A 25,242-nucleotide genomic window follows, 5' to 3' on the forward strand; every position below is an offset into this window, starting at 1 on the left:
CGTACGGCAGTCGAGGTTCTAACTCCAATCTGACTGCGTTCTAAATAATCGCACAGCATCAAAACAGTCTGATCGTGTTCGAGGGAACGTCATCATCGTCAGGCGCATCTAATCCTGTCGGCACTGCACCCTCAGTCAGATGGCTGCACACCGCGTCAGCGCGTCAACCAGCTGTGGATGTGCACGCAGCTGAACGACCTGTCACAGCTGTAATAAACATAAATGGTAAATAAATGGACTGCATTTATATAGCACTTTTCCATCTGCACCAGACACTCAAAGCGCTTTACACATTAATGCCTCACATTCATCCCGATGTCAGGCTGATGTCATACAAGGTGCCCATTAAGGACCTTGCCCAAGGGCCCTTTCCGGTCAGGCTGGGATTTGAACCAAGGATCCTCTGGTCTCAAGCCCAACACTTAACCACTAGACTATCACCTCCCATAAAACAACTGATACATCTTCTAAACCAATAGAAGGACTGATGATACAACTAAGGCACTACAATGAAATAAAGTAAATAATCACCTTTGGAACAGCTCCCACCACATGACGGCCACTAGCCACACTGCGTCCATCAGCTGACATGTCATCAATGCGACAGGGGTACAAAGTGGGATGGTGACGCCATGGTCCCAGGGTAGATGCGTAGTCCACTATGAAATAATTATTCCATATGATGACACGTACAGACAGCACTAGCCACTCGCTCGCTCGCCTGGCTGCCGGCTCTCTCTCTCTCTCACTTCTTCCCGCTTATTCTCTCCAGGACATCAGACCTTTAGTGGACACTGGACCCACTATCCGGCAACTGCAAGGGGCGATGAGGCCGAACAGTTCTATGTGGAAGATCCCTGATGAATCTGAGCTTTTGGATGCGACTCTTTGGTTCCTTATTACCAGTTCAGATCAGGGTAGGTTTATACACATGCCCGCCACACACATAACCACCACACAAGCACCCCACCACATGTGTGGACAAATCAGTCGGGCAGTTCGGAGCACAATCTGGGTATTCGGACGGCTGTCCTCCACAATTCTTATTCCCTCCCAGATGTGGCACGAATTGCATGTTTTTTTTGTGTGTGTGTGTGTGTGTTTTTGTGTTTTTTTCATGTGTTTTTTTCTGATTTAGCTTGGCTTCTGCTCATTCGTATTAAGTGTGACGGAGTCCTTAGAGTTAGTCAAAAAATACTCTTTTGGCAAATACCAAAGGATTGGAGGTGTAAGGTTTTATGGTACTCCTAATGTAACCTTCTGTTAATCTACCTTTTAACATTGGTCAAGATGCCATCAACATACAGTGGCATAGAAGAAAAAGAAACAGAGGGTGTCACAGAAGGCACACAGCCAAAGTGATAATACACATCTCCATTTTGTTCACTGCTATAAAAAGCCAAAAGGGTGCTGCAAGCAAACCATCTGAAGCAGGAGCATGCACGACACACCGGCACCACTGTGGTCTTATGTTACAAGTGTCACTTTCTAATGTGCTTTTCTTTGTGACGGACAAAAAATTTCACCTGAAAGAGAGCATACAGCAGCAATATGACCAGAAAGGTTCACACACTAAGCCAAACTGAGGGTTTCAGGGTCAAATAAGAAAACATTGGACATGTCTACTGTACTGTGCTGGAGTGCAAGTGACAAAGAGGTACTGAAAGAATCAGACAGTATTGGTTGCTGCTTACGCTTTGCATGAAATTAACATTCTTTTTCTGTGTCACTGCACATAATGTCCTCCATCCCACTGAGACTGCAGATATATATTGAAGAATCTAATGAAGTGAGTGTGTGTGTGTGTGTGTGTGTGTGTGTGTGTGTGTGTGTGTGTGTGTGTGTGTGTGTGTGTGTGTGTGGTGGGGAGGATTTTTACATTCAGAATTAATCAGCCAATATTTAAGCAACATAAGTGTTGACATTATAACAAACTGAATCAATTTTAAGAAAATTATGAGATTTGGATCACAACTCTGGTGTTTAAAAGTTTAATTTGCTCTCCAGTAAAATGCAGAGTGAACCCCACGGGAACTAACCCTGCTTTCCTTTATCCCTTATCGTCCCATTGGCTTTGAACTGCTGTTATATTCTGAACAGTTTGTACTTGGCTAAAAAAAAAAAGCAAAAAAAAAAAAAGCAAAGCAGTTTCCTCAACAATCTGCACTTCCTAGACAATAGACAATATTTAAGGCAATGGGTTCCAGGCATTGTGTCAGATTAAGATGACAAAGTCTGTATAGAGCTGCTTTATACTATGCTTGAGTTGATTTAATACCAAAATCACATTGGTTTATCAATAAGATAGAGAGCTCTGTGCAGCTGGCCACTTTACTTCAAATGTGGCCACACTAACCTGTGGAGTCCCTCAAGGCTCCATTCTAGGTCTTATTCTTTTCCCTTTTGTACTTGTTGCCTCTCGGAAGTGTCTTTCAAAAATACCAAATATCTTCCCATTGCTTTGTCGATAATGTCCAGATTTGCCTGCCACTGAGGCCGTTAGGCAATGACCCAATACAGTCATTATTGGGTTGTCTGAGTGAGGTCAAATCTTGGATGAGTGCTAATCTATTAAATCTTAATTAATCCAAGATGGAGGTTATCCTGTTTGGGGGGAGCACTTCCACAGAATGCTCTACTGATGTCCTGGGTCCCCTAGGTTTCAACTTTCATTAGTGTGTGAAGAACCTTGGGTTGATTTTTGACAGCCTTTTTACATTTGATAAGCAGATCAGTGCTGTTGTAAAAACAGCTTTCTTCCAACTCCATCTCTTAGCCAAGTCCAAGCCACATTTCTCTAGGATTGGCCTTGAGAAGGTTATCCATGCCTTCATCACAAGTAGACTAGATTATTGTAACTCTCTGTACGTTAGCTTGGATCAGACCTCTCTAAACTACCTTCAGCTTATTCAGAATGCTGTTGCTCATCTTCTTTTGGGAAAGAAAAGTTTGACCACATTTTACCACTTTTGGCTACTCTTCACTGGCTTCTGGCATGTTACCATGTTCACTTTAAACTTCTTTTAATTGTTTTTAAAGCCCTCAATGGCCTTGCCCCAGTGTATCTTTCAGAGCTTCTTTTTCTTTACATGCCAACCAGAGCCTTAAGGTCTTCTGACCAACTGTTGTTGGAGGTGCCTAAAACCAGATTAAAGATGAGAGGTGACAGAGCCTTTGCAGCGGCTGCCCCCAGGCTCTGGAATAGTCTCCCCTCTAATATTAGATCATCCCTGTCCCTAGAGACCTTTAAAGCCTCTTTAAAACCCATTTCTTTTCTCTGGCATTTCCTAAATGAATGATTATATCTCTATTTCACCTTAGTATTTCTTCTGTTTTTCCTGTTGCTTAATGCTGAAAAATTATACCTTATTTGTAGTCTTTCTGCCACCTGATTCTGTTGTCTCTCTCTCTGTTTTAGGTGGGGCTCCATCCAGAGGTGGGAGTGGGTGTGTTCTTCTGCAGGCCTCCTATCCTGGGCACCAGCATGGGCTCCCAAAATTTCCTGTATATTTGTATTGTGTGTTGGGAGCATGGCCCAAGCAGAGGGTCACCCCTTTGAGCCTGGGCTTCTTGAGGTTTCTTCCTCAAGATCATCAGAGGGAGTTTTTCCTTACCACTGTCCCCTGTGTGCTTGTTGTAGGGGTTGGTAAGGTTAGACATTACTTATACTTACCCCCCTTGTGTTGAGGAGGTGATGGTCTAGTGGTTAAAGCGTTGGGCTTTGAACCAGAGGATCTTGGGTTCAAATCCCAACCTGACCGGAAAATCACTAAGGGCCCTTGGGCAAGGTCCTTAATCCCCTAGTTGCTCCCAGTGTGTAGTGGGCACATTGTATGGCAGCACCCTGACTTTGGGGAGAATATCAGGCAATGATGTGTAAAGTGCTTTGAGTGTCTGATGCAGATGGAAAAACGTTAGATAAATGCAGTCCAGTTACCATTTACCATTTATGCGATGTGCTTTGAGTCTGCTTAGTTGTGATTTGGCGCTATGTAAATACAATAAATTAAATTTAATTATTTCCTACTACTTTTCACTCTTTATTTTACTTTGTCTTTTATTTGTTTTATTGCCTGTTGCAACACAGATAATTTAAAAACACAATTTTTCCTTGAGGAACCAAAGAAAAGTGGAGGTGGTGGTGGTGGTGTGTGTTTTGTGTGGTGGTGAGGGGTTAATCTTATTTTATTTATTTATTTTTTTTTATAAAAGATTGACTGTATTTTTAGTGGTTGTAAGAGAGCACGGTGCAAGTTTAGGGGAGAACGGTGACTTAGTGGTTAGTACTGTTGCCTCACAGCAAGAAAGTCAAGGGTTTGATTCCCATCTGTGGCATTTCCAGCCCAGTCTCACGTTTTTCTTTTTTTTTTTTGTTCTCCCATCACGAAATGATTCAAATTTTCATGACTGGGTTTTTTTTTAGTCACTATTACTAACCCTACTCCTACCCCCCCAACCCTAACCACAACCACCCAACCCTCCTGTTGCACTTTTAATTATGTGCAGCCATCACGGAATGAATCAGAATGAATCCGTGCTCCCATGATGAAATTTTTGCACTTTTCCTGTCAAAATGATGAACCCATAGATCATTTTATATTTTGTGATGCTGAATCATGACAATCCATGGAGTTTGCATGTTCTCCCCATGTCTGCATGGGTTTCCTCCGTGTGCTCTGGTTTCCTCCCACATTTAAAGACATGCAGGTTAGGTGAACTGGAAACTTTAGAATTGTCCAGGTCTCCCTTGCAAAAGAGGTCTTGATCTCAATGGGACTAACCTGGTTAAATAAAATAAATAAATAAGGGACCTTACTTGCAGGCTGTGGGAACAAAGATGTTTGGGAACTGCTGCTCTGGATGATCTGGTTTCCAAATGCTGGAATCAGTTTGTGTCAAAAGGTGTGGTTACTTATGGAAGACTCAAATGATGAGTACTAGCTTTTTTGTCAGGGAATGTCAGCTCCAACATTTTGGCCATGCGGTGTGGTTTTGTAAATACAGTCTTGCACACGTGCCTTAGTGTTGAGGACACAATCAAATGGACAAGACACAGAGGATACCACATATCATTTGGTGGCAGCAGATAGATGGCTACTTTTGGGAAGTGAGGATGGACTGCTTGTCTGTATAGATGATTACCATCTAGGACTAAAGGCGTTTTTTGGTATTGTGGATGTGGTGAGGCACAGCACCACCTCACATGCCCAGATCTGACCTGACCTGGCATTGTCACATCATGACTTCTGATAGCCAGTGCTTATTCAGTAGCTGCATTGTGACCAAAAGCGTTTGAGTCTGCCCCTTTCCTGACAGACCCTTGTGTTGGATGAGCTGAAAAGATGTTGTGATTCCACAAGGTAGATGTTTCATTTTAGTCTGACATGAAACATGATCTTGAAGGAAAAAAAAGAAAAAAAAAACACTAAAAAGAAGCTTGGTGGACAGTATTCTAACAGCACAAGAGAGAATAATACTATCATCAACATGCTGAAGAGTACTCAGTTTAACTTTATATGGTGGGCACAGCTGTAGCAAATATGGCCACAGACATATCTTTATACAATCAAATGTTACCTTAATTTTCCACTTTTAACAACGAACTGACTCTCCAGACATTTCTAAGACCAGAAGGTCTTAAACTGAAGGACTGTGTTATCACTTTTAGTCCCCACCTTCTCACAAAGTGACCAGTCTTCCAAACATTTTCTGGCCAAATTCAGGACACCCCTGGAAATCTTCAACAAACCAGTCCCTATTACAAGGTTGGGTAGGATTAACTTTGAAAGAATACATGTGGATTACATGTATGTATGTACATACATTTGGATTACTTGTAATCTGATTACGTTTGGACAGTGTTGCCACAGTTACTTTGAAAAAGTAATCCAATTACTGATTACTGATTACTCCTTGAAAAAGTAACTTAGTTACTTTACTGATTACTCAATTGCAAAAGTAACTAAGTTAGATTACTAGTTACTTTTTTAGTTACTTTCCCCAGCTGCCGACAACAACCCTCTGCCACCTCAACATGACAATACCTGTTTTGCCAACACTCACTTTACAGTCACCCTTTCTTGGCTTCAATGAAAATAAATACTTGTTTTATAAAAAGTAAAATAAAGACCTCTTTCTTGACCTCATATTTAACTGTTGACAGCACTGTAACAGTAAAACTTACAATTTCTAACCTGCATTGTTTATAAATGTAACTATTAAATTCATTCTAACATTTTTCTAACATTTAAATTCTCTCTAAACATTTTACTTGTCGAAATTATTATTATTATAAGTAGTATTAGTAGTTGTAGTAAAAAAAGGCTTCAAAACTGGACCTTTAATCTAGGGGTGTTATGGGGGGCACATCCTTGCCCCACACCCCCATTCCATCTGGATTCGCCCCTGCTTTGGCGTTTGAGCACAAAGAATGGATAACATTTATTTATGCAGAAAACATGACCAGATTTACAGGTAAGAAAGTTTTATTGCATTTTCACATCATGTGGTCCTCAGAAAGAGAGTTTAGGTGCAGCCCCAACCAGTCCCAGCAGAAGACTGCCCCTCCCTGAGCCTGGTTCTGCTGGAGGTTTCTTCCTGTTAAAAGGGAGTTTTTCCTTCCCACTGTCGCCAAGTGCTTGCTCACAGGGGGTCGTTTTGACCGTTGGGGTTTTTACTTAATTATTGTATGGCCTTGCCTTACAATATAAAGCGCCTTGGGGCAACTGTTTGTTGTGATTTGGCGCTATATAAATAAAATTGATTGATTGATTGATTTGAGTGGAAAATAGTGTTAGTTGTTGACGCCTCGCAGAGGATCAGCTGTTTTTAGCAGCAGATACGGAGCGACTCGGAGAAAAAAAAGCATAAAAATGTCTTTGTAAAGCTCAGTGCTGGTGTGCTGTTGTCACTGTGCTTTAAGAGGTGAGGACGAGTCGTAGCTGTTGCAGAAAAACGATGGATGAAAAGCTCACAGCTCGCTTAAAGTGTGTAGTTCAGTCCAACCCCGACCTCCTGCCCACGGACCAAGTTTAATGGTGCTATCGACCCACAATGCAAAAATAATAGTAACGCACAGTGACTTGGAGAAGTAACTTTAATCTTTATGATTACTGATTTGGAAAGATTAACGCGTTAGATTACTCGTTACTAAAAAAAGTGGTCAGATTAGAGTAATGGATTACATTTCAAAGTAATCCTACCCAACCTTGGGATCAAAGATACTTGTTGAAACGTTCCAGACCCCTCCCATTCAACCTGGATTTATTAGACAGCTTAATGAAAGCTGTCCAAATTCAGAAGACTTCCAGACACAAACAGGATTCTCCCTACAGATAACAGCTGAATATAACTAGAATCTCAACCAGCCAGACAACAAAAGAACAAAGGTCATGAAAACTAACATCATTGGGATGGAACCACAATGTCAGCTTCAGGAAGGACATGGAGATCTTCTAACAAAGGAGAGAAATTGTAATTTCTTTTCCTATAGTTAGAGTTAACCAAAGACAAAATTTATATTCCAATTTAATCTGCTACATGTTTTTTATGTGATTAGATTAGAAAAGATATAACTTTATTGATCCCTTGGGAAGACTATCTCAGGGAAATTGAGATTCCAGCAGCATTGTATAGCAACAGACAGGGTAAGAAGCAGAGTATAAAAAGTAAAAGTAAAAAACAACAAAAACAAAACAAAAAAACAAACAAAACTAGAAGCACTCAGAGAGTGCAAACCTCCGCCAAGGCCATGGGGTCACTGACGCCATAACATCTACATGCCGTGGAATCATTGAGCCTAAAAAAGTCTAACAATGATGTTTGCTCAGTAGTTAAAAAAAAAAAAGTTTCATCTGCTGTGACTGGATAGCATGTATCCTTAGCGCTTGGCATCACAGTTTATTGCAACTTGCACCTTTCCCAGAAGCTACTGTCATCTGAGCACTGATATTGATATTGCATGTGCTTATAGACAAAAACAAATAAGAGACAAAATTCAATTTATTATTCAACTAAACTGTAAATATATGAATTTTTTAATATTTATGAAACACTTCTCTAAACAAGGCCATAGGGTCACTGACCCTAAAGAGATTCCCTCCTTGGCACAGTGATCTATTTCTTTTTGTCTCTTTCTCTAAAATCGTATATAATAATCATTAGATTATTAATATATAAACAAAAATAAATTTAAGAAATATTACAATTTGAAAACAAATGCACCCAAACGTGATGACAGCTGCAACTGCTTAATGCTAACTTTTAACACTGAAAATGCAATAGACATGCTAACGCGTTAGCATCGGGAAGCAAGCAAGAAATGTCATGCCAAAATAAAAGTTTCTCCTGTAAATTTTCTGTTGATGACTAGATTAGACTAGACCAGACCACAGTGCATTGTTTCTTTATGAAAGGAGAGGGGTTTATGTCCCACATCCAAAACAGCTCTCACTGCAGTATTCTCTGACTGTTGCTTTGCTGAAAACCTTGCACCTGATACATCTGTGTGTGAAGAGTTCAGAGAGAGTTCAAGCATAGGTTCAGAGCTTGTTTCTGAGTCAGCCACTAATGAGTACTAGAAAGATTTGGATGACAAGGTAAGCCAATAAATAGCCTAAAAAATCAAATAATCTACAGTCTAATAAAATTGGGTCCCTTGTCACTACAGACGTAGCCTCATCAGTCTAATTGTGTGTTGAGACAGTAGGCTACACACTTCAAGTAGTTGCAAACATTGTCTGACATAAACATGTCAGACACATCCGTGCACATGTGCTAAAAATTAGTGTTTGCTGATGTATATTATTGCTCATTATTAATAACGGAGAAACAGAAGTGTTTTGAAGCACTGAATCAATATGAAACAATTGTGTTGAAATAGTTCAGTGTTTCGAAGCATTTGGTGACATCTGCTGGCCAATATTTAACATAGCAGTTGCACGGAACAACGAAACAGTCAGGCATTGTTATGTAGGTTTAATACATTGTAATAAAGGTTCTACATGTGAAAATTTGACTATATTTTCCTTTTAAAGACATTAATAATATACTTGTGTTATAATGTGATTGTGCCATCACAAAATACTGTATGTAATAGATATATAAATTGAGAAATATTTGTGCAACTATGGACTGTTATGACCACAACTGTACAAAATGAAGGGGATTTGGGGGCTTCAAAGGTTTTTATTTAAAAACAAGATTATTTCAGCATTGTTGGGCTTGAGTCTGTTCCTCTTCAGTTTTGGAGAAGACTCACATGGCACAGAATTTGCCTGCTTATGAAGATCGAGTTCGTCCAGCTTGTAAAGCATTGGATAAGCAACTGTCTCCATCCTCCCTATTTCTCCTTGCAAAATCACTGTAGAAAATGGTTCTGGGGAGCATTAGTATGGCTAAAACCCTTCAGTTTCCAACCAAAGTCCCAAAGTTGGCAAATTTGGGACCCTTATGGTGGAAAAAGTGAGGTGACTTAAAGTTTGTAGAAAAAAATAGTGAAAGTAAACTGGAATGCTAATGGCCTTTAAAGCTAGCTGAAAAGCTAGCTTTAAAAGCTATTTAGCTGACACCATTTTTTCTATAAGAAGGTCAGGACCGGTGGATCCTACCTGCCAAGATGGAACTTATCCTGCGGGCTATGTCCTCGACTCCTGGGGGTCTTGGTGTGTTGCATGCTTGGCGCCTTTCTCCATTGAGGACATCGAGGATTTATCCACTTTTGGTCTCATGGTAGTAGGGCTGGTACTTTTTGGCTTATGTGCTGCCCTGATCTGCCAGAAAATTGGCAAGACGGCGGCATCAAGAACCACGGCCCCTCGCTTGTCTGTCATGATTAACAAGGTTGGCAAGGCAGTGCATTCTCAGACTGTGATGAAAAACTCAGACGCAAATTGGATCACATCTTGGAGCAGATGCGTGCCTTGCAGTTGAAGCTGAACATTTCAGAGGCCGGTGAATATTGTTAATTCATAATTGGGAATATTCTTAATTAATAATTGGGATTTGGTTTTGCCAGCGGAACTGTTAAAAAAGTGATTTCACTGCTGTAACCATAACATTACAGGCTTATCAAGCCTGAAGGTCAAATTGCCCGACTGTTTCCTCCAGAGGGATTTGTTTCGGCCTGGGGATCATTTGGCTGTTTCTTATCTCATCTCACAAAGACAATAAACTGCTTTTCACAGGACTGAAGCATGTTCCATTCCCTCCCCACCACCCCCTCCTTCCTGCATCAACACCCACCCTTTCCGGCGCCTGCTTATCATCATTCCTTCTGCCTTCAGCGGGGGCGGTGCAGTTTTAGCTGGAAGCCCCCCCACAAGCTGATGGTGGTGCAACTCAGGGTTGCTGCGTGGCCTTCACCCACTTGCCTCAATTCGGATAACGGACTTCTTCAAACTTAGTGCACATAAACAATGTCAAATGTGTATGTGTTGCCTTTAATTCTGATGTGTGCCATTATTACGGTAAACAAGTAATAATTGTGGACTAATTGCTGTCTGAGGTAACTGGAGTGTAAACGTAATTTCTCCATTGTGAGATCAATAAAGTATATCTAATCTAATCTAATCTAATCTAATCTAATCTAAAGCAAATCCACTGATCCCAATGTTAGCTAAGATAATTAGCTGTTTGCTAATAGGGAGCTCTAATTCAGCTGTTGTATCATCCACCACACCACAGAACCATGCTGAGTCCTGTATGGCAACCACACAGGCAGACAACCAGTCCATCACCACCTCTGGACAGCAGCTATCCATATAGGACATCAATGTTTATAAATCCCGAGTTCACCCTTTCATTCCGATGTGTATGTCTGAGCACACAATGAGGAATGAAAAACTGCAACCACTTCCAAGAAACAGGAAATAACATTTTATTTTACAACTTCTTCTTGAACTCTGAGTTAAACCAGGTTTGAGGCCTAGGGTGAAGCGACTGAGATGAGAAACACCTTGTATTGTGGTGTGTCAGCCCTCTACCTCAGGAGATTTTGTTTTAAGTTGTGTTGAGAGATAATTTTTTTTTTTTTTAAATGTTGTGATATTAAAGTATTTTGTTGTCACGTACAATGTTTGGCAAAATTCTGTCCTAGGTCTTATAAATCCTTTGGATCTATGAAGCTTAAATATGAAAAAGTATCAGTATCAGTATTGATAGCGGCGATACTGGGCCTGTATTTACTTGGTATCGGATCAATACCAAAATTTCTCACACTTTACTCAACTTTCTATTTTCCTCTGTTCTGTTTCATTGTAAATGCATTTTTTTTTTTTTTTTTTTGGTGGTGGTGGTGGGGGGGGGGTTAGACTGTTGGATAGACAAAGGAAGCCATTTGAATGACATCACCATGCACTTTTGAAAACTTTGATGGCATTTTTTCAATATTCTCTGACATGTATTTAGAAGTGTCAGAATGCTCCAACTGAAAATGAATGCGGCACATTCTCACCATGAATGTGGCATGTTTGTGACACTGAAGCTTCCTTACAGTGGAACATGACCAACTTTGCAGTCCTCCCTTCAAAACAACTTCTTTTGTGCCTACTTGTACAAGATGTCCTCTTCAGACAAGACTTCCGGTAGTGGAGGTTATTATATGAATACATCATATCTGCTTTCATCTTCTGTTGTCCAAGTCCATTGAAAGGATGCAAGTAAAATTAAATAAATAAATAACTGTCATCAATTATTTGAGCCAACCTTGTACTGGGAGAAGGGATTTTGATTTGTCTGAATGAAATGTGTTTTATTTCAAAACACAGGTCACGCTGACTGTACTGGCACTACAAGTGCTGCTTTAAAAACACGAGTCCACAGTGGGAAACCGTAATTTGGTGTGGAGGGGGTGGGGGCCAGCCAAAAGCGCAATCTGCAATCAAAGTGATTATTTTTGAAGCCGTTCAATCAACCTCACTCAGAACCACATATTTCTAATCCCATTTCTACCCCTTAGCCCTCCATTTTAGCCCCATCTGTCAGTTTTGCATGTTCACATCAGAGGGACGGGTATCCGTGTTCTCTTTTTGATGGAGATGAGGGGCCACATAACGCACCCATCAAACAAAGGTTTTTCTAGCTCCCACTTCAAATGGAGGTGTGTGAGAAATTTACAAGCATATGGGCAACATTTCTGTTCAAGTGAACAAAAATACTCACTAATGTAAGACTTTTAGGCATTAATAAGGATTTTAAATTGCACTGTGAAGATAGATAGATAGATAGATAGATAGATAGATAGATAGATAGATAGATAGATAGATAGATAGATAGATAGATAGATAGATAGATAGATAGACAGACAGACAGACAGACAGACAGACAGACAGACAGACAGATAGATAGATAGATAGATAGATAGATAGATAGATAGATAGATAGATAGATAGCGGGTACAGGAATGGTATGTTCCATCTTTCACCTCTTGAAATATTAATTCTATTGAAAGAATGAAAAAAAAAACATTCATTATTTGTTTTATACTTGTATAACGGCTAAAACAGATCCTTGTCCTTTGATATTTTAGTACTTTATAAACAACAATCAGCAGTCCAACATGAACTTTACATAGGAGTCCAAAAATGTTCTCTGTCAACTTGAAAAAACAATTCTGACAATGCAGTCCATGATGGCATTGTTGTGCCGAATTCAGTACAGACTGCCGTCTGATTTAGTCACTCCAGCAAAAAAAAATAAAAATTTGTCCAAAATTTGTCCAGCTTATCCTAATGTCATCCTCTTCATCCCAACAGCTTTTCATGCCTCCAGACGGCTTACATCATAGTGGATTTGTTGTGTGTGTGTGTGTGTGTGTGTGTGTGTGTGTTAGAAGAATTAGCTCAGTCAATTAGCTCCTTCAAATCCTCGTCTGCTAGCAAAACAAACTCCGCCATGTTTAGCTAAATGGCACCCCCGGTAGTGTGCATGTGTGGTGGTAAGGGCGTGCAATAGCATATTTCATATAGCACCAAAATTGGATGCTAAAAAGAACTATTTTATGGTCAATGAAACACAATGGCAAATTCTACAAATAACCCATGTCATGTGACATACAAGCCAACAATCAAATGACAAGGATCCAGACAGCCGTTAGATAATGATAGTTAGTAAATAAACATTAACCTTAGCATTAGGTGCAAAGCAACGTAAAAATGGTTTGTTCCCTAGCTATTGTTAGCATCCAATGTTAGTGTGCTAGTCAGAAGACAAATGAAGATTAATTAGTGAACATATTTATTTACTTGACTTCCCAGTAGACTTCTAGCTTTCTAGTTAGATTTCTCTAGGACGGTGCATCACACTCTAGGCCAGGGGTGGCCAAGTTCGGTCCTCAAGAGCCACATTCCTGACACTCTTAGTTGTCTCCCTGCGCCAACACACCTGAATCCAATGAAAGGCTCATTAGCAGACTTTTAATGAGCCTTTCATTGGATTCAGGTGTGTTGGAGCAGGGAGACAACTAAGAGTGTCAGGAATGTGACTCTCGAGGACCGAACTTGGCCACCCTTGCTCTAGGAAATGCAAACTCTTAAAATAGATGTATTTAATGTGAACTTCTTGATTGCAATCCTCTCCACTGCAACATCTGTAAATAACATTCTTTCTTTGCTTGGTGTCTCAATTCTAGCCCTTGCCACACGATTTCAAGGGGCTTGGGGTAGAAGTAATAGTAGGGGTAGGGATAGGTGAGGGGGCAACAATAAGAAATGGGATGGTCACATTACCTGCTTCAGTATGGTGCCCCCTAGGGGCAAATGGAACTAGCCTTAAAGGAAGGCATCTGATAGTTATTTATTTGTTATTGGTACACCTCAATGTAATAAAAATGCTGTAGGTAAGGTAACATTTTTGTTGGAAAGCTGCCTGTCCAAAAGCAAAAAAAAAAAAACCCTTATATTTTAAAAAGACTTATATTTTGTTATCTTTATAATCTCTTTTCCACTGTTTTCTGAGGTCCATCTGGAGTGCTGTGAACTCTTCTCAGTGGGCAACTGTGAGACCTTCCGGTTGAGAGCTTTTAAAAGCCCTGTGATTGCAGATCAACCTAGGGCTTGCTATTCACCTGAGACTGAGACCGTTGCCATAGTAACACCCACTGTTAGCCTCGTGCCAAAATAGAATAATGCACGCAGACAGAGGGAGAGCTCCAGAGTGTGTAATCCTTTTGACAACACAATAGGGAAACATGCAGAAATCTTCGTGGCACTGATGTTTGGTGAGAACCACGTCCCAGTGTCATTTGGGTCTGCCAATGTCAACCACACTCCGTTAACGGAGCACATGATTTTATTGCACCTACAAGGTATGAGAGAATCATTATAGCTAACTGGATCTTGGGATGTGAACAACGTGGAATGAGTCCTGCCCAGAATACCAAGTGCAAAACTCATATGAAATGCAAACATATTGATTACTTTAATTACCTTCATTGTCCTTCAGGGTGAAGTTGGGATTAACCGGTAGCTTGCTCGACAACGCGAAGGAAAACCTCTGTCCATTGGCGAAGTCGTCCTTATCCACTGCTGTGACCGTCTGGATCACCTGTTGTTTGGAAGAAGGAGGATTAATTTCTTGTGCAGGCAAAATTTGCACCATTTAAAAAGAAGGGACAACATTTGGAAACACTTTGCACCCTGTGCATGCACTAATGACTTCTGAGCAAGGGGCAACCAGTGTTGCTGAAAAATGAATCACAGAAATGAAACGCAGAAATGTCAAAAGCCAAAGTTCCTTGAATGGTCACTTGAGTCTGGTTTCAAAATTCAGTCAATCACCATAGATTCCCATGTTAAAATATCAGAAATAAACATGTGGTCTCTATAGCTTGTTATTTCCTTTCACTATGACTGTAATGGTGGGGAGGCAGGAGGGGATTTTTCATACCTCATAAGTTTAAATTTTATCAAGCCTTAAAGTTATAGATAATTCTTGGTGTGGATGATTAAAAGCAACAGGCATCTGAGATAACAGCACTTTCTAAGTGGTTAATTTTACTAATGGACCATCTGTAGTACAGTATTTATTTATTTATTTTTTTGGGTGATTGAAATTTTAGTAATTTAATTTGTATGTTAGCACCTTTAGAATGAATTAGCATGTGTTAACAGCTAGGTAACATTAGCTACACTCATAGTGCCATAGTGACTAATGTTACATCCTGATCATAGTTTTTAATACCCACACCCAAGCCACCTGTTAAGAAAACCGTCATACAGTCTGCAAAACTACAGTATGTATTCACCAATCAAGATTCTAAATTCAAACAACTTTATTGATCCCTAAAAGGGCAATTCATCTTCACACCCAATTACCTAAAAAAAAAAAAAAACAGCAATTAATCCACAATTATTACTAGTTGAATGTAATAATGGCACACATCAAAATTAAAACAACTGCACATATATTCATTCATTCATTCATCTTTAACCGGGGGGGGCTGGAGCCCATCCTAGCAGGGTACAGCCAGGACAGGACGCTAGTCTGTCGCAGGGCCACAAACAGACAAACAAGCACAGACACACCCACACACACACCTAAGGACAATTTAAAGACTCCAATACACCTAACCCGCATGTCTTTGAATGTGGGAGGAAACCGGAGCACCCGGAGGAAACCCACGCACACATGGGGAGAACATGCAAACTCCACACAGAAAGGCCATGGGCATTGAACCCACGACCTTCTCGCTGTGAGGCAACAGTGATAACCACTAAGCCACCGTGCTGCCCCAACCGCACATATACATTTGGACGCTAAGCTTTGAAACAGTCCGTCATCCGAATTGAGGCAATGAGTGTGTGGGGGTGCAGCAGCATTTCTGCTGCACAGCCAAGCTCAGGGGGAGTGGCAGAGCGGTGGCCAAGGTGGGGGAGTGGAGACAGAAACACGGGGGAGGGGGTTGCGTCATGTGTTCAGATGAGTTCATATCAGTCTCTATCCGTGTATGCGTAGAGTCTGGAGTGCCCTTGACGACCTCAGACTGTAGGGGAGGGCAAATGAAGAGAGCCAGATGCTTCACCAAGGGCACTGAAATCCTTCTGAAGGAAAGTAAACGGGGCATTTTAACCTTTGGTAGCTGATAAGGCTGCCATGTTTGGGTTAGGCAGAGTAGCACAGAGTTCCAATACGGCCTCTCTTTAACCGTCCAATCAACTGAAACCAGGATAGACTTGCTAGGTTGATAAGTTCAAGGTACGTGTGAGTGTCCAGGCTTCATTCATCCTGTCCTAGTGATGTTGGTTTTGGCCAGGTTTCACCTCCTTATGCATTTCTAGGTTGACTGGGAGTTCGGCAGAGTCAAACACATGTAGCCAAGGTGGCTACATCTGGACCTACCCCACTTGAAATTCACACCCAGTGTTCAGAAAACCTACGTGTATATTCACAGAGGTTTTGTCTCTGGCCAAAATTTGGCCAAGGGTATTGCAATAATTTTGCATCGATCCGTCCGTCTGCCCATCTGTGCTCAGCATAAGTCCAGACCTATTATGGCTAGGGTCTTAAAATTCACAGGGAGCATTCATGGAACACAGACCTTGAACAAGTTCAAACATTGCTAACCTGATCTATTTTAAGGGGTCAAAAGGTCACATTCTGTTTCCTGAATTTATGTTCCTATGGCATTGCATTAATTTACAGTGTGTTTCTAATGCATGTCTTCTGTTGTATATCTGGTCTTGCAACTTTTTCCTCCTCTATGTGTGTTTACTGAAGCAAGACAGCAACTGGTCAGGGTGCTTCCATTTGATGGAACTGCAACTGTGCCAGGAGTACTTGGCATCCAGTAATGACAATGTTGCTGTCAGGTTCAGCCTCACAACCTGCTTTTGTCAGCTTGTTATCCTTAATTGGTAAAAAATCATAGTGCCAGAGAGTTGGCCTTGAAAGAAAAATGACCTGATAGTCCCTGTCACCATGGTGAGCTCTTACTTATTGTGGGTGTTGCTGTGCTTTGGGGATGCCCTGACAAACATTCCTCTTTTAACTGTACTTCAAATATATTAGGGTGTGTTACGTGCGCGGATGAGTCAGCCACTTAGTATTTCAAAACCAGAGGATACAATTGTCTGGTGGTTGAGTTTGAAAATGCCTTTTAGTTCCCTTTATTTGACAACAAGAACAGAAAATTATTATACAAAAGACTAGACAACCATCCATCAAAATTAGGGTGGCAAAACTGGGCCAGGCCTAAAATCAAAACCATTAAATTTTCAAGTGAATCTGGTCCATGAAAGAATGAACATTGCGAATGTACAAAGATAACAAGGAACTTGTTGGGATTCTGCTATGAAGTAAATCTTAGTGACAGAACACTATGAAAACAATGTTTAGGGCATTTTTTTTGCTCTTGAAAGTGAAACTGTAAATATGGCCAAGAAACATGTCATGGCAACACTGCCACCACCTCTGGTTGTTCAGTTGAACTGCAAAGCTGTAACACTATGGGCTCACAGAATAGATACATACACGCAATGGCAAGAATAGGTTTATACGTATACACCTAGAACTGCAAGAGTTTGAAATTCTGTGTTGCTTTTTCAGCACTGAAGGTTGCCATTGTGTACACCATAATTAAAAACTTTTAAACATGTCCCTGGCTGTACATATTTAATTTTATCAAACAATATATGTGTTAAGTCACCCACAATGTGTACTTTATTTTTAGATAAATCTCGGCATGAGAGCTCCAATCGTGTTTTTTGAATAAGTTTAATGTAATTTTTTATCTGTTTGGTTTCTTTCTATTGTTTCTACATGTTCCACGTATATAGTGACCTTAAGCAGGGGTGGTGGCCAAATGGTTAATGCGCTTGGTTTCAGTCAGTGCAGAAGGTTCTGGGTTCAGATCCCACCCCTGCCACATTTCTCCATGTAATGTTGAGTTGCGTCAGGAAGGGCATCCAGCGTAAAACCTGTGCCAATTCAACATGCAGATCCACCTTGGATTTGCTGTGGCGACCCTGAGTGCAAACAAGGGAGCAGCCGAAGGGACTTATTATAATCAGTGATTAAAGTGTTATTACACATTACTAAAGCCTGACTAATATGGATTTTTTTTGGTGGGCCAATACCAATTTTAGGGAGTAAAAAACCATATGATCCAGATATAACTGTAGATATATGCAATTAATGACCACTGTTCTAAACATTTTGTTATAAAACCCTTGTGACAAAGAAATGTAATTGAAGCTTGATTTTTGCAGTTTAAAACGAACTGAACTTGAAAAACTATAAATATAACCAACAATCAATAATGCATGTCCTGCTGCCAATCACGTTGCTTTCACATGGATTGGCTATCACTGTGTCTCACCACTCAGCATTTGCATAAAACAGATATCATCTATTTTGGCTCTGCCTGCTGGAATAGAATAGAATAAAAATAATGTCTTGAATTCATAGAGCACTTTTCAAGACACCCAAAGCGCTTTACAAGTCACATTATTCATTCACTTGCATTGGTGGTGTAAGCTACTAGTGTAGTCACAGCTGTTCTGGGGCAAAACTGGCAGAAGCATGGCTGCCATTCTGCGCCTACGGCCCCTCCGACCACCATCTCATTCATACACAGGCAAGATGGATTAAGTGTCCAAGGATGCAAAGGCAATATGCAGATTTTGACTGGTTGGGAGCCGGATTCAAACCGCCGACCTTTCGGACACATGGCAGGTCACTCTATCAACTGAACTATTGGAAAAGAATAGTCTTTGTTGTCATTGTATGGGGTGGGGGGAGTACAAGAAATTTGGGGGTGCTCCTGTACACCACAGAAAAAAACACAACACATCTTATACACCATAAAAAGTTTAAATATGAAATATGTACTGTATAAAAAGTGTCTGTAAACATTTAGCGCAGTGATTTTGAACACTGGGGGCACAGAAGCCAGTGCTGTTAAGATGCTAAAGGTGGGAGGAGGAATGTTGGTTTTTTTGTTGTTGCGGGGAGCGGGTAGTGGAGGTAGATTGGGTTGTTTGTTGACTGGGGGCAGTTGAGGTAGATTTTGTGTGTGTGTGTTGTGTGTGTGCGTGTGTGTGTGTGTGTGTGTGTGTGTGTGTATGTCCATGGGTGTTTGCAGTATGTTTGGCCCAGGAGAAGAAGCTGTTTGTCAGCCTGCTGGTGTGGGTCTTTATTGACCTCTAGCATCTCACGGCGGGCAACAGATCAAACAGGGGGTAGGCAGGGGGTGAGGGGTCTCCTGTGATGGCCTTGGTTCTCCTCAGGCAGCAAGATGTGGCGATGTTTTCCAGGGTTTGTAGAGGGCAGTCGATGATCTTTAGGGCAGTGTTTATGATCCTCTGCACTGCCTTTCTGTGCTCAGCTGTGTACCACACACCCAGGCAGTATGTCAGTATGGTCTCCACCGAGCAGTGATAGAAGGCCAGCAGCAGCTATGTGTCAAGGTTGTTCTTCTTGAGGACATGCAGGACGTGTAGCCACTGCTGAGCCTTCTTAACCAAGCCCTGATGTTGAAGGTCCAGGTGTGGTCTGCAGAGATGTGAGTGCCCAGAAACCCAAAAGTGGTGATTTCCACCTGTTCTCCATTTATGAAAAGGAGGGGGTTGGCTGGTACTATCTGTTCTTCCTAAAGTCCACGATGTGCTCTTTTGTCTTATGAATTACAACCACTTGTCTCTTGTTGTGATTAAATGCTCAATCTGACTGAAATTGAATGGCAGCTGGTCGCTTTGGATCTGTCTCTTGTAACCAATGTGACAAGGGGTGATGGGGTTCCCAGCCATCTGACAGAATTGAAAACAATGCTCAGACCAACTATGTAATGACACTATTTCTAACAGCAATATATTTTCATCTTATTTATTTTTTACTTTTTATTCTGTAAGTAAAAGTTTTCTTATCAGCAGAAATAATGTTGATACCCGTGTTTGTGAAAGGCTTATATCAGACAAAATATCAGCCCAACTGATATAGTGGTCAGGCTCTAGATCTAGAAATTACATTTATGTTGTAGAGCTTGTACTGATTTTTCTTTACACATCTTTTACACAGACATAGTATATAAACAAGTGTAATAAACATTCTAAAACACAAATGAGTAACTTCTCTTCTTCCCATATATACTGGATGTACTCTTCTCACCCGTGGGTACTGTCTCCTTTCACATATTATATATATGCATTATATTGCTTTTAATTAATCCCCAGGCGAGTAACCCCAAAAGCTATAATGCAATCTTTATTCCAAATGTAATTCAACTTGAATTCAAACCTTTTCTTCCGCTTGCTTGAAAGTATCAAAATGTATTTCATTGACTTCTCAGCCGTTTACTCCATCAATCCCTTGGCGAACCACCGTTTCAGCTATTTCCATGTTGCTGATTACTCTATATCTCAAAAACCTTCTTAATTCAAATGAATCAAAGGCTACTCAGAGCAATTGGAATGAGCTTCGATTTAAAGCTGTCATTGGTTTTGCTGCTGAGATACTCATTCTGAATGAGGGATGATTAAGCAGCTTCCGATGCTGTTACGCTCGTATTGCTCAGCTCTGAGTGAGCAACCCAAACTGCTGAGGGAAACATACAGTAGTTCCCCCGCAGAATGGGAGTGGAGTCAGTGTTGTCATGTCTACGGTGTTGATTGGAAAGTGTTTGGGATGGAGTGAGGGAATTTCTAGGTGAATCATAGATGCTCACCTGTCCTGGCCTTGAGCTCTCGCACACAATCACCTCCTCATCTGTAGCTATTTCTGGGGGATTGTCATTCACATCCAGGACCTGAACGGTAACAGGAACGTGGCTAAAGAGGCTGGGATTGTCTGCAGGAAGAAAGACAGAGAAAACAAAAGTCAAATACAAGCTTTAACAGCAAAGTGGAGCATCAGCATTGCAATTTTTAAACTGGACACGGTGTGCTCTGTTGGCTGCTCGTGGAGTTTGGTCTTAGGCTATTCCACTATAAAAGCACTGAGAGATGCAATGCTGCAGAAGTCAATTTTGTTTGTTATAGTCAGCATTGCAGCATGTTTGTCGCAGCTGATCTGGTCTTCGTTTTATCTGCAGTGCTTTACTGGCACTAACTCATGATGAACCATGCACCTTTATTCATCCAACGCTTACACAAAGTGGATAAATAATCACCCATGCACTCTTCTGAAATCAATAAAAATACTGTGTGACTCTAGTGGAAGAAGAAAAGTGCTTTGATCTATAAATTTATGATTTTGCATATGCTGTGAGATACACTGTCTTGTTGGGGTTGGATATATTTATGGGACATTATCATGCCATTAGTGTAGAAACTTTAGGATGGGAATTGACTGCAGAGGACCCCAACACAAAACCATAATGTAATGTATGTACAAACAGGTCCCACAGAGATAGCTGCCAAAAGGCTTGGTTGTGAACAACCAGATGTCAATGTTATAAAAGTAAATTTTGTTAAAGCTCTATCAAATATATCTACCATTATAACTGTCTTAGTAATTGAATGAACAATGCCATGGAAGAGGAAAGAGCACAGATACGATTGATGAGGTGAGACATTCATTAATCAGTTCAGTCCATGATGATCAAGAAGGAAAGGACTATTCCTGTGATTGTCTTACGCTATTTGATGAGGGAAGACATTATTTCATCAGTGGATAATGAACGACCAGCAATAGACTTTGAGACTGTCTTATACTATCAAATGATTTCTTTGAATGGACTTTGGAACACCTTGGGACTGTATATAAGTGGCATGAAAACTGAATGTACTCGCATTTGTCTTCAGACATACACTCTGTACAACATCTACCTTTAAAGCTTTAAATAACAAAAGATCTTAGAAAATGAAACCTGTTTCTGGTGTCTCATTTGTTATGTGTCAGAGTTCTTACATAATTTTCCTAAAAGTCAGGAACGTGGATGATCAGGCCAACAGGTAACAATCTTTCTATGGAGGTAAAAAAGACAGGCCTTCACAGTAGCTGCAGTCTGAACCGGTGTCTAGCCAACTGCAGTGTTAACACATGAGTAAGAGAGAACTGGGCTTTGTTGCATAGTTAACATGATAATAAACATGATGATGATGTCTGAAAAACAGTTAATACATACTTAAAATATAACACTGGATTCAATTAATTCATTCATTTTCTAAACTCCGTACTCCAATTAAATGTCACAGGGGGCTGAGGCTATCCCAGCAGTCACAGGGTATGAAGCGGGGCACACCCTATGTACAGGATTCCAGTCTATCACAAGCCAACATAGACAAACACATTCATGCCCGCATGCACACCTATGGTCAATTTAATGTTCCCAGTCCACTGTATTCAGTCTTATATTGTATGTAATTTGATCTGAGATATTTTAATTTTTTTCAACTTCCTTCTATTCTCCTTCAAAAATTACAGCACCCATGACCAGTACAACCCCAATTCCAAAGAAGTTGGGATGTTGTGTAAAATGTAAATAAAAACAGAATACAATGATTTGCAAATCCTCTTCAACATATATTCAATTGAATACACCACAAAGACAAGATATTTAATGTTCAAACTGATAAACCTTTTGTTTTTGTGCAAATATTTGCTCATTTGAAATTAATGCCTGCAAACACATTTCAAAAAAGTTTGGGACAAGGCAACAAAAGACTGGAAAAGTTGATGAATGCTCAAAGAAAACCTAATTGGGAAACAGGTGAGTGTCATGATTGGGTATAAACAGGAGCATCCTCAAAGGCTCAGCGATTCACAAGCAAAGATGGGGTGAGGATAACCACTTTGTCAACAACTGCATGAAAAAAATAGTCCAACAGTTAAGAACAATGTTTTCAACATTCAATTGCAAGGAATTTAGGGATTCCATCAACTACAGTCCATAATATAATCAGAAGATTCAGAGAATCTGGAGAACTTTCTACACGTAAGCGGCAAGGCTGAAAACCAACATCGAATGCCCGTGACCTTCGATCCCTCAGGCAGCACTGCATTAAAAACTGATATCATTGTGTACTCCCCCTCGAACTGCCACCTTGTCGTGGTGGGAGAGTTTGCGTACCCAAATGATCCTAGGAGCTATGTTGTTGGGGGCTCCGTGCTCCTGGTAGGGTCTCCCATGGCAAACAGGTCCTAGGGGATGTGTCAAACTAAGGGCAGCTCAGAAGCTCCCATGACCAGTAAAATATGAAGGACTGAGATGCCGCCCGGTACGGCGGAGCCGGGGGCCCCACCCTGGAGCCATGCCTCGGGTTGGGTCTCGCGTGTGAGCGCCTGGTGGTTAGGCCTTCGGACTCATCCATCACCCAGGCCGAAGTCACTGAGGTGGTCAGAAAGCTCCTCGGTGGCAAGGCTCCTGGGGTGGATGAAATCCATCCAGAGTACCTTAAGTCTCTGGATGTTGTGGGACTGTCTTGGTTGACACATCTCTGCAACATCACATGGTGGTCGGGGACAGTGCCTCTGGACTGGCAGACTGGGGTGGTGGTCCCTCTGTTTAAGACGGGGGACCAGAGGGTGTGTTCCAACTACACTGGGCTCACACTCCTCAGCCTCCCCGTGTAAGGTCTATTCCAGAGTATGGAGAGGAAAATTCGACCGATAGTTGAACCTCAGATTCAGGAGGAGCAGTGTGGTTTTCATCCTGGTTGCAGCACACTGGACCAGCTCTACACCCTCCATCGGGTGCTCGAGGGTTCATGGGAGTTCGCCCAACCAGTCCACATGTGTTTTGTGGATCTGGAGAAGGCGTTTGACCGTGTCCCTCGAGGCGCCCTGTGGGGGGTGTTCCAGGAGTACAAGGTCTGGGGTCCTTTGTTAAGGGATATCCGGTCCCTGTACGACCACAGCAGGAGCTTGGTTTGCATTGCTGGTAGTAAGTCAAGCCTGTTTCCAGTGCATGTTGGCCTCCGCCAGGGCTGCCCTTTGCCACCGGTCATTACCTTTATGGACAGCATTTCTAGGTGCAGTCAGGTTGTAGAGGGGGTCCGGTTTGGGAAACACAGAATCTCGTCTCTGCTGTTTGCAGACGATGTGGTTCTGTTTGCTTCATCAAATCAGGACCTTCAGCATGCACTGGAGCGGTTTGCAGCTGAGTGTGAAGCGTCCGGGCTGAAAATCAGCACCTCCAAATCCGAGGCCATGGTTCTCAACTGGAAAAAGGTGCTTTGCCATTTTCAGGTCAGTGGAGTGTCCTTGCCTCAAGTGGAGGAGTTTAAGTATCTTGGAGTCTTGTTCACGAGAGAGGGAAGGATGGAGTGTGAGATTGACAGACAGATCGGTGCAGCATCTGCAGTGATGTGGTCGCTGTATCGGACCATCGTGGTGAAGAGAGAGCTGAGCAGGGGGGCAAAGCTCTTGATTTACTGAATGATCTACGTTCCGACCCTCACCTATGGCCATAAGTTTTGGCTCATGCCCGAAAGAACAAGATCACGAATACAAGCGGCCGAGATGAGTTTCCTCCGCAGGGCAGCTGGGCGCTCCCGTAGAGATAGGCGTGAGGAGCTCAGTCACTCGGGAGGAGCTCAGAGTCGAGCCACTGCTCCTCCATGTTGAAAGGAGCCAGCCTAGGTGGATTGGGCATCTTTTTCGGATGCCCCCTGGGCGCCTCGCTGGAGAGGTGTTCCGTGCACGTCCCATCGGCAGGAGGCCCCGGGGAAGACCCAGGACATGCTGGAGGGACTATGTCTCGCAGCTGGCTTGGGAACACCTCAGGGTTCCCTCTGAGGTGCTGGGGGAGGTGTGTGTGGATCGGGAGGTCTGAACAGCTTTGCTTGAGCTGCTGCCCCACGACCTGACCTCGGATGAAGCAGAAGAAAATGGATATATGGATCATTGTGTAAAGGGTCTTACGGCATGGGTTCAGGAACACTTCAGAAAACCATTGTCAGTTAACACAGTTCGTCGCTACATCTTACATGTTCAAGTTAAAACTCTACCTTGCAAAGTGAAAATCAACATCAACAGCATACAGAAATGCTGCCGCCTTCTCTGGGCCTGAGCTCATTTGAATTGGACAGACACAAAGTGGAAACGTGCTGTGGCCTGTTGAGTCAGTGATGATGATTTCAAATTGTGAAATCATGGATGTTATGTCCTCCAGACAAAAGAGGAAAAAGACCATCCAGATTGTTACCAGGGCAAAGTTCAAAATCCAGCATCTGTGATGGTATGGGGGTGTGTTAGTGCCCATGGCATGGGCAGCTTACCCATCTGTGATGGCACCATCAATGCTGAAAAGTACATCCAGGTTTTGGAGCAACACATGCTGCCATCCAAGCAACATCTTTTTCAGGGATA

At 41.7% G+C, this 25,242-nt stretch overlaps 1 protein-coding gene and 1 long non-coding RNA gene across 3 annotated transcripts in view; one reads left to right on the forward strand and one right to left on the reverse strand.

The window, feature by feature from the left end:
- LOC117507760 (cadherin-18) overlaps positions 1 to 25,242 on the reverse strand; it is a 480,214-nt gene that overhangs the window by 92,418 nt on the left and 362,554 nt on the right. For both annotated transcript variants that reach the window (XM_034167572.1, XM_034167578.1), the window contains exons 9-10: positions 20,657 to 20,778; positions 14,424 to 14,541 (exon numbers count right to left, since the gene is read on the reverse strand). In XM_034167572.1, the coding sequence (XP_034023463.1) occupies positions 14,424 to 14,541; positions 20,657 to 20,778 (240 nt within the window). The remainder of the gene's footprint in view (positions 1 to 14,423; positions 14,542 to 20,656; positions 20,779 to 25,242) is intronic.
- Positions 1,012 to 24,358, forward strand: LOC117507778. Its single transcript, XR_004559842.1, has 4 exons — positions 1,012 to 1,084; positions 17,896 to 17,905; positions 24,032 to 24,035; positions 24,346 to 24,358. It is a non-coding gene; the product is annotated as an uncharacterized LOC117507778 (long non-coding RNA).

The sequence above is a fragment of the Thalassophryne amazonica genome, chromosome 1, assembly GCF_902500255.1.
Source record: "Thalassophryne amazonica chromosome 1, fThaAma1.1, whole genome shotgun sequence".
Classification (NCBI taxonomy): Eukaryota; Metazoa; Chordata; class Actinopteri; order Batrachoidiformes; family Batrachoididae; genus Thalassophryne; species Thalassophryne amazonica.